Below are 10,401 nucleotides of genomic sequence, written 5' to 3'. Positions count from 1 at the left end.
ATAAAAATAAAGTATTATAGTTTGGAGGAAAGAGAATATAAGTTTGATAGTTGGAGGCCCACTAAAAAAGAATTAATTAGTAAAATATTGTATAAGGTTTCCAGGCCAAAAATAGGAAATGTAGCAATTAATTAGATACAACCGTAAAAGGAAAGTGGAGCAAGTAATAAAATACGGAGGGATTATATAGATAGGTATTTTCTTCCATTGTATTTGTGTGATGAAATGGAAATAGATAGTTAAAATAAATATACCGCACGCATCGCAATATAAAGGGCTAGTAATTAGTTATTAATCAATCCTTTTATATATTAAAAAGCGCTTATTAAACTATACATTACTTATAAAAGGAAAATGCTATACATAGCCCTTAGGGTTACATATAAGCATTAAATATACTCTAGAATATTGTTTTAATTTAGAAAATCATGACAAAAATACACTAATTACACTGATCTACGCGTGTTTTGTCATGAATTCTCAATTTTATACAATTTTCTAGAATATATTTAATGCTTATATGTAGTCCTATGGGCTATATATAACATTACCATTAAAAAAAAAAAAAAGCATTCCTAAAAACGTTTATATGCCTAATAAATATGCACTAGTATTGTGCCACGTCACCACTGACATTGCAACAATTATTTTATTGTGCCACATCACCACTGACATTGCAACATTAAGAAAAACATACCGCAAGTTTCGAACGTTGAAACTTATGGATTTAAGATCACACTTACTACCATCTTAGCCAATAGTAATTAATGTTCTAAATATACACATAAATAAATACGGAGTATATCTTTATGAAAGCTCAAAAAAAGGATTAAATAATTATGTTCACTTTCAAGACAACATAGAGTCTATTAAATCCTCTTCTCCTTTCTTTTTTTTTTTCTTTTTTATTTTTTTTAATTTTGTTTTTACAGATCAGGTTTACTTCACCTTAAAAATATTATTAAGTAAAAATAATTTCAATTCAGTAAAAATAAGTTCAGTTCACTGAAATTAATTTTAATCCAATAAAATATTAAAATAAGTTTAGTTCAGGAAAAATTAGTCTCTTCAATAAAAAATAAAGAGTCAGTAAATATTATTTTAGTTTAGTAAAAATTTAAGTTCAACAAAATGAATTTCAGTCAATAAAAATAGTTTAAGTTCAACAAAAAATAAGGTGAAATGAACAAGCCTAACATACATTATAATTTAAAGTAACAACCCGATGCAACGTCCGAGCCACACACTTGTTTAATAATTATATAAAAGCAAGAAACTTTTTTTCGTTTTTTTTTTTTTTGAAAGGCAGCAAGAAACTTTTTTTCATGATACATTATTTGCCATTTTAATTAATCAAATTTCGTACCACAATATAAATGTGTTCAATCTATGATAACATGCCTTGGGCAAAATTACTTGATAATCATTTGGATTTCTGTCGAACTCAAAGCATTTTGCGTGAGACTGGACTCACGTGAGTCCGGGCTCCTTAATTAAAAAGCCGAGGGCCTGATCAACCCGACCAAAGCCCGCGCGCCATTTTATAAATTGTCTGAATTTTTTCGTTTTCATCATTTTCATAAAATTTCGAGCGCCGTCATTCACTGAAATTTTCGAACGCTTTCATTTCATCGAATTTCAACCACTTCATTTCCTCAAATTTCAGAGAATTCAAATCTTCAAATTTCATAAAAACATGGAGAAATCAAACAATAGAATGATGATTGAAGGAGATTCTGATTCACCTATAGAATTAATTTCTAGCTCAATTACTGCTGAAAAAGGTACAATTTAGTTCATAATTATGATTGTATGTAATTTCAAATCATATATAATTAATTTCAAATTACATATAATTTAGTTCATGATTTCAGATTGTATCATAGTGAATTTGAAATATGAATTTCGACTTATAATTCGCATGCAAGCCAAATTGAATTTCAGATCGTATTAAATTTCGATTTAATATCAGATCGTATTTAAATTCGAGTTAATTCGACTTATTATTTGCAATCAACGCCAATTGAATTTCAGATCGTAGTTAATTTCGACTTATAATTTGAAATAAGTTCTAATTTATATTCCAATCGCATTTTATTTCGACTAATCATTTTGAAATCAAGTCTACTCCAGTTTTCGATCGTATTTAATTTCAACTTATGATTTGCATGCAAAGCTATTTTAATGTGTAATTCCAATTGTATATGTTACATGTCGCAGAAAATTAATTTTAATTTGAATCCATTTTTTTTTATCATTTCAGAGTGAAATTCAAATATACTAACACTAATGATGAATGCAACAGATAATGTTATTTTAGAAGAAAATATCAATGAAGAAAGAGATGATGCGGAAAGAGATGAAGATGCTGCAAGTATAATAGGTATACTGATAATTAAATGTTCTGTAAAATTATTAATACTCTGTAATTTATTGATGTAATTGCAGACAATATAATTCCTGATTAATAAAACCTATTTCCTAAACAAAATTATATGGTAATTAGTGAAAATAATCTAATTCCTGACAATTTCAAAATATTTCTAACTGGATTAAAAAATCTAGTATTCCTGCCTGACTATTATTATTTTAAACCTGACTATTATTATTTTAAAACTGACTATCATTATCTATTTCCTGACTAATATTGTTTCTTTTCTTTTCAATTCCTATAATTTCTAATCATCATTATCTATTTCCTGACTAAGATAGTATATTTCATGACTAATATATTGTAATTTCTGACCAGAAAAAAATTCCTGACTTGGTAAAAAATCAAATTCCTGTATGCTATAATATATCTGAATATTATTATCCTAAAACTGACTATCAATATCTGTTTTCTTACCAGCACTATCTAATTCCTGACTAAGATACGCTAATTCCTGAGTATTATAAATTTTAAAACATTTAATTACTGTATATGATATTGATATTACAATTCCTGACTATTATTATCTGTTTCCTGACTAATATTATCTTAAACCTGATTGAGTTAATTTTATTCCTGAATAATATATCATAATACCTGATCTAAAAAATCTAATTCCTGATTAAGATATGCTAATTCCTGAGCATTATAAATTTCAAAAAACATTTAATTACTTTATAACGTCATACAAAACAAAAAATATAATAACATCAATTAAATTTTCAAAAATTACATATTACTGAAATGTTATTTAATTATAATAAAGTACAAAACATTGAAAATAAGCTACTGATATCATCCTCAATTTTAATTCTTTTTGCCTCTCTGCTTGGTTGGCTTGCCTCTTCTCTTTTTCTCTTTCTTTTGCTGGCTTCTTCTTCAGCAAAAATTAAACGTAATCCATTAAGAAATTCAGCCCAGTCTTGCACCATGCCATTGTGAAAACCATAACCATTATGCCTCATAATGTCATATGCAACCCACCATTCATTTGAATTATGATTTCTTCTTACTGTTTCTGGAATCGAATATTTATAATACCATAATTCATTATAATATTTACACGTGCAATTAATCATCCCCTGGGCTTTGAAGGTGCACCTAGGGAAAATATGCATGCACAATATTTCTTCAATTGCAAGTGCTGGATGTGCATCTTCTAAGGCATCAATTGGGTGTGCAATTTGATTATCCATCTAAACAAAACAAAATATAAACATAAATCATAACAAAACACAATAAAACAACACTAACAAATTTATGATAATAATACGAAAAAAATATACCTTTTGTAATAGCAGTAGTTATATTCTTATAAAATTAATTAAAATTTCTAAGTGCAGCAATTTATAGTTTTATATGGATTTTTTTTTCTGAATATAGTTTGTTGTACACTGTGGTTTCTTATATATAATGTTTAGATTGTGAATTGATGCAGTGTTTTGGAAGAGGGAAGGTCATGCCTTTTCAAATATGTCTTTTCATTTATAATTAACCTCTGTTCTAGTAAATTCATTTCATTTTATTCAATTAATTTTATGTCTGGTAAATGATTTTAAGTGTTTTTTAAGTTTTTATGTTTTGGAAGAGGGAAGGTCATGACTTTTTAAATTCTAATTATTGTATGCAATAATCTAACTGACTATTTTTTATCTTAAACCTGACCATATCATTTATGTCCTGAGTAATTTATTATCTATTTTTCTGACTGAGATAACTTTATTCCTGACTATTATAATCTAATTTCTGATTCAAACAATTTTTTGACTATTTTTTGAGTAATATTTTGACTATTTTTTGTGACTGAAATTAGATTAATAAAATTGTTTCAATTTAATTTCTGATTGAAACAATTTTATTCCTGAAATATACTATCTAATTCCTGATATATTCAAATTAATTCCTAATCAAAATATTTTAATACCTGACATACAGAATTTAATTCCTGACAAAACAAAACTAATAAATGACATAAATAATCTAATTCCTGAAAAAATAATGAACATATTATAATCAGATACAAATATTATTATTTCTGACTGATAGAATTTTATGGAAATTTTGACTTTTACCACCAAAAAAATCGAAAAATTGTTTTTTACCACCAAAACTTCTAAAACTTTTATTTTTCCACCAAAAAAATTTCTAAAAATTGTTTTTTACCACCAAACGTCAAGAAAACCGTTAACTCTAACGGCTTAAAAAAATTTCCTTCGAATTTTGTGCGCAAAATATGTTTTTCATAGGTTTAGGGGGGGCACTTTGGTCCTTTGGACTCAATTTGAGGTCAGAATTGACAAAAAATGATCGGAAATGCCTCGTTTTGCGTGTTCACGCAAATCGAGGTTTTTTAAACACGCAAAACGAGACATTTCCGATCATTTTTTTGCCAATTCTGACCTCAAATTGAGCCCAAAGGGCCAAAGTGCCGCCCAAAACCCCTAAAGGACATGTGTTTAACACAAAAATCGAAGAATTTAAAAAATTCCGTTAGGTTTTTGACGACAGGTGGTAAAAAACAACTTTTAATTTTTTGTTTGGTGGTAAAATAAAAGTTTTAGAAGTTTTGGTGGTAAAAAACATTTTTTTGATTTTTTTTGGTGGTAAAAGTCAAAAAATCCTAATTTTATTCCTGACCAATATTATCTGTTTCCTGATTAATATAATCCTAAACCAAACTGAGATGATTTATTTCCTGACTAGTATTTAGTAATTCCTGATTTAAATAATGTAATTCCTGAGTAAGACATGGTAATTCTTAAGTATTATAAATTTAAAAAATATTTATTTACTGTGTATAATATTGTATTTCCTGACAAAAATAAATTATGATATGATTCATATATACTTTTGTTGCAGATTATTACAAATATGAAAAGGATGAAAACATAAGTAAATGTCTAGCAGGTTATACAGTATCAGACTACAATGAGGGATATGTGTTATACAAAGCTCATTCAAGGTCTGTTAGTTTCAGTGTCAGAAAATCAACAAAGAGAAGAGATACCAATAATAAATTGTATGAGTTTTATTTTAGATGTTCTAAGGAAGGACATACAAAGGGTAAAATGAAGATAGCAGGTGAACAAAATTCAGTGGAAATACCCATGTTGGGTAAAACTGATGAAAAAAAAAGAGAAAAGATAGGGAGGTAAATGAGACAAGAACTGGATGCAAAGCTCATATTCGTTTCAAGAAAAATAAAGAAGGAAATTTCGAAGCTGTTACACATGAGTTGGAGCATAATCATGAATTGGTTATAGCAGTTCAACGACATCATCTAAGATCAGAAAGGCAAATATCAGCACCAATGGGTGAGCTAATTGAGAGTATGGTTGAAAGTGGTATCAAACCAATGGATGCTTACAATTATATCACCAATGAAGCTAGAGGAGAAGAATGTGTAGGTCATACTAAGAGAGACCACCTTAACTATGTATCAAGGGTGAAAATGAGTATGGTTGAAGGTGGAGACATGCAGAATGTATTAGATACCCTTCAAGAGAGAGCAGATAATGATCCTTCATTCTTTTATAGACTGAAATTTGGAGAAGAAAACAATGTGGTGAGCTATTTTTGGCGTGACCCTCAAATGCTTGAAGATTTCAAAGCCTATGGGGATGTTTTAATCTTTGATACAACATACAGAACCAACAAATATGGGTTGATATGTGCACCATTTGTTGGTATAAACTGTCACTGGAGAACAACAATGTTTGGATGTGCATTCATAAGTGATGAAAAGACTGAGACATTTGTTTGGCTTCTTAAAATTTTCAAAAAGTCAATGTGTGGAATTGAACCAAAATCAATCTTCACTGATCAGGATCTTGCAATGAGTAACGCCACACCAGAGGTAAGAATTTTTGTCTTCATAATATATTGTTTCCTGATTAGAATAACTTAATAACTGATAAAAATAGATCAATACCTGACAGAAATTATCTAATTCCTGATAAATATCTTAAACCTGTTTTAATTTTTCTAAGAACTATTTAATTCTTGAATAATAATATATGTTTCAGGTTCATAATTTAATGTAATATAATTCCTGATAAAAAATATATTAATTCTGATAAAAAAAAAGGCAATACCTGACTAAGATATATTAATAAGTTCAAATTATTTAATACTAATTGACAAAATCTTATTCATGATAGCAAGATCCTTAATCCTGATATAAGTATTCTAATACCTGATCAAAATTAAGTCATTACTAATTAAAAATGTATTTAATTTAATTCTAATTTAATTTCTGAGCAAAATGTTATAATTACTGAGTAAAATATTCTTATTCCTTTTTATTTATACAACTTCTAACTTGAACAATTATTCCTGATTGTGATAATTTATTTTATTTCTGAAATAAATAACGAATACATAACAAATTAAATCAAATTCCTGACTAAAATAATATAATTCCTGACGAAAAATTATTAATTCAATAAAAAAAACCAATATCTGAATAAAAACCAACAAAACCATATCATTTTAAACCATATCTGAATAAAGCTTTTGATAATAAAAACAGCAAATACAGAAACATAAACATAAAAGCATATCATATTTTCCATATATTTTAATGATATTGATTGTGATTAGAAGTTAACAAAAAAAAAAAAGATAAAGAAAAAAACCCTGAAATCATAATCTTCTTGTTGTTCTTCTTCAGATTTTAAACTTGTTTTTTCTTTTGATCTTCTTTTTGTTCTTTCTCTTCCATCTTGTGTTGATCTTCTTCTTTCTGCTTTTTGTTCTGTGTTTCCTGCCATATCTCTTGTGCTCTCTTTCTCTTGCTTAGTTCTTCGATTTCATTCTTTTCCACTTTTTCATAGAGCTTCATCAGTCCATTCTTCACTCTATCTCTTCTATCCAACAGATCATTTAATTTTTTTTCAAAGTTATCAATTGCATTTTCTTCTGGATCGTTTGATGAGGTAGAAGACTGAGAATTGTTTTGCATATTTGAGAAATATTGAGGATCGTTTGATGAAGTAGAAGACTGAGAATTGTTTTGCATTTTTGAGGAATATTGAAAAAAAGTTTATTTTAGGAGAGAGAATATACCAAGTACAAAAACATGCAAAATGTATGAGTAAATATTAGTTTTATAGACAAATAAAAAATATTAAAAAAAATACTTTTTAAATATATTTCTTTTTCTTATTATTACATTTTTTTGGTCCTTATCCAGTACCTCAAGTACAATTCTGATTATTACATTTTTTTAGTCCTTATCCAAAACTCCAAGTGAACTCTAAGACTATTAATTCCTGACCAAAATATACTAATACCTTTCATAATTTATCTAAAATCAGACCAAAATATGCTAATTCCTGATGATAATAAACATATTTCAAGATATATTCTGATATGCATTTCTTCTTGTTTGTGGGTGATGACTTATTCCAAGACACCTTGTAACCTACAGTAACAAATAAAAGATGTTAGTTTATGCAACAATATCCAACAAAACATAAATTATTCACATCTTAGTCATGCAGACCTGTTCATTGTGGTGGTTGGGCACCATAATGAGGATAACCAGGGGGTGGCCAAGTCCCATTTTGCTTCATCCTGTACTCAATGATACAGTCAGCCAAAAAACCGGGGTCATCTGTGCTCCCTACATGTATGTTATATATGTTCTGATTAGGTAACCTCCTAATCATCTTGAATACATCACCATCATCCTCTAAGGTCCTATACTTCCCCTTATAAATATACTAAAATACAGGGTACAAAAGGTCAATTGATCCTTCTACTGGATCATCCATATCACGAAGTTGATCTTCAAATGCAATTGTTATATCTTGCAAGTTATTTTTGCCAATCTCATATTCAATATCAATTACAACACTCAAATACTTAAATATGAGAATCACCTTATTCTCCTCCATTTCTGACACAACAATTCCAACAATAAATAAATAACAACACATAAAAACAGGATCCAATAAATGTTCAGAAAAAATATTTTAAAATTATTTTTGTAGAAAAAGAGGTTACCTGAAACGAAATGAGTGATTTATAAAACTCTAGAATAAGTTTTTCTTTGTTGCTTCTACAGTTACAATTGAGCTCAAATATGTGGAATTTATGAAGAAATTGAAGTTGGGATGCCAAATTGAATTATAAAGGAAATGATTTATAAAAGGAAAAAAGTAACTGTTTTTTAGCCGTTTACTGGGGCCCAAATGGCAGAATTACAGTGGAAGATTAATTTGACTGATAAATATATAGATTCTAAGCTTCAATAAAAAGTCTAAAAATATTTAATTCCTGACCTAAAGATATTTATACCTGACTTAAATTATCTAATATCTGACTAAAATATGCTAATTTCTAACTCTAATATTGTTATGCCTGATAAAAATATACAAATGTCTTACATAATTTATCTAATTCCTGACTAAAATATTTTAATTCCTGACTGAATGTTTTTAATTCCTGATTATAATAATCATATTGCTAATTTCTAACTCTAATATTGTTATGCCTGAGAAAAATATACATATGTCTTACATAATTTATCTAATTCCTGACTAAATTTTTTTAATTCCTGACTAAATGTTTTTAATTCCTGATTATAATAATCATATTGCTAATTTCTAACTCTAATATTGTTATGCTTGAGAAAAATATACAAATATCTTACATAATTTATCTAATTCCTGACTAAAATATTTTAATTCCTGATTATAGTAATCATATTGCTGACTAAAGTAATTTATTTTTTGTTGCAGGTTTATCCAAATTCAAGACATAGGCTATGTCTATGGCATTTGCAAAAGAATTTTGTGTCACACTTTGGAACTCTAAAAACCAATCCTAAATTCAAAAATATGTTTCACAAATGCTTAAGTGGATGTGATTCTGAATCTGACTTTGAAGATTGTTGGCACAAGATGGTTCAAAAACATGGTTTAGAGAAAAAAGAATGGTTTGACAGGTTATACGGTCTACGAGATAAATGGTGCACAGCATTGAGCAAGGATATTTTCTCAGCTGGAATTCTTTCATCTCAAAGGGTAGAAGTAACAAACAGAGCAATTTCATTTAAGGCCAACAAAACCACTAAGCTTTTGGAGTTCTTTCACATATTTGAAGCTACTGTGAAAAGATGGAGAAGCACTGAAAAGAGTGACAACTTCAGATGTACTACTGAGAGACCAAGAACAACAACAAAGATATTAAAACATGCAGCTGAAGTTTATACTCTAAACTTATACAAGAATTTTAGGCTGGAATTTGAAACAAGTCTTGGAGCATATGCAAGAGAAAAAGCCACTTCAATGCAATATGTCAAATTCTTTGATGTTTCTCTTGATGAAGATTATTTGCACACCTATCAAGTCATATATTACACTCAAAACAATGAGTTTATGTGTTCTTGTATGTGCTTCACAGAGACTGGATTGCTGTGCTTTCACATTATCAAGATAATGCTAATGTACAACATACTTGCTATACCAGAGAGATACATTCTGAAACGTTGGACCAAGCTTGCTAAATGAAGCATATGAGATGGGAATGAATCAGGTACGTACATACTTTGTTATTTTAAAATTTATTACTTGTTTATTTAGTATAAAATAAAAATATCTTTATTCCTGAGCTAAATATTTTAATTACTGTCATAAATAATTTCCTGACATAGAAATATAACAGCTAACTTAAAGAGTATAATACCTGGCCTAGATAATCTAATTCCTGACCTCTATAATTTAATGCCTGATCTGAAAAATATAATACATGAAAAAGATAATATTATTTCTGATATATTCAATCTAATTTCTGATTGAAACAAGTTTATTCCTGAAATATACAATCTAATTCCTGATATATTCAAATTAATTCCTGATTAAAATTTTTTAATACCTGACATACATAGTTTAATTCCTGACAAAACAAATCTTAAAAATGACAAAGATAATCTTATATCTGATCCATTCAAACTAATTTCTGAT

General features: G+C 28.0%; 2 protein-coding genes across 2 annotated transcripts; both read left to right on the top strand.

The window, feature by feature from the left end:
* Window positions 1-1,696: 1,696 nt before the first annotated feature.
* On the top strand, window positions 1,697-6,387 carry LOC110692438 (protein FAR1-RELATED SEQUENCE 5-like). Its single transcript, XM_021869431.1, has 5 exons — window positions 1,697-1,784; window positions 2,306-2,383; window positions 5,291-5,409; window positions 5,568-6,287; window positions 6,370-6,387. Exons 1-5 carry the CDS (start codon window positions 1,697-1,699, stop codon window positions 6,385-6,387), a joined length of 1,023 nt encoding a protein of 340 aa, XP_021725123.1.
* A 2,889-nt stretch (window positions 6,388-9,276) lies between these two features.
* LOC110692437 (protein FAR1-RELATED SEQUENCE 5-like) lies at window positions 9,277-9,948 on the top strand. Its single transcript, XM_021869430.1, has one exon. It carries the CDS (start codon window positions 9,277-9,279, stop codon window positions 9,946-9,948), a length of 672 nt encoding a protein of 223 aa, XP_021725122.1.
* Window positions 9,949-10,401: the final 453 nt, after the last annotated feature.

The sequence above is a fragment of the Chenopodium quinoa genome, unplaced genomic scaffold (assembly GCF_001683475.1).
Source record: "Chenopodium quinoa cultivar QQ74 unplaced genomic scaffold, ASM168347v1, whole genome shotgun sequence".
Lineage (NCBI taxonomy): Eukaryota > Viridiplantae > Streptophyta > Magnoliopsida > Caryophyllales > Amaranthaceae > Chenopodium > Chenopodium quinoa.
The sequence above is the reverse complement of the archived record's forward strand: the minus strand, read 5'-3'. Positions and strand labels throughout refer to the sequence as shown.

What these genes read in the sequence shown, in the direction of transcription:
- LOC110692438 (XM_021869431.1), top strand. Translation starts at nt 1,697, where the DNA reads ATGGAGAAATCAAACAATAGAATGATGATTGAAGGAGATTCTGATTCA. An exon ending in CTCAATTACTGCTGAAAAAG is followed by an intron (nt 1,785 to 2,305) that starts GTACAATTTAGT and finishes TGAATGCAACAG; the next exon opens with ATAATGTTATTTTAGAAGAA. An exon ending in AGATGCTGCAAGTATAATAG is followed by an intron (nt 2,384 to 5,290) that starts GTATACTGATAA and finishes CTTTTGTTGCAG; the next exon opens with ATTATTACAAATATGAAAAG.
- LOC110692437 (XM_021869430.1), top strand. Translation starts at nt 9,277, where the DNA reads ATGTTTCACAAATGCTTAAGTGGATGTGATTCTGAATCTGACTTTGAA.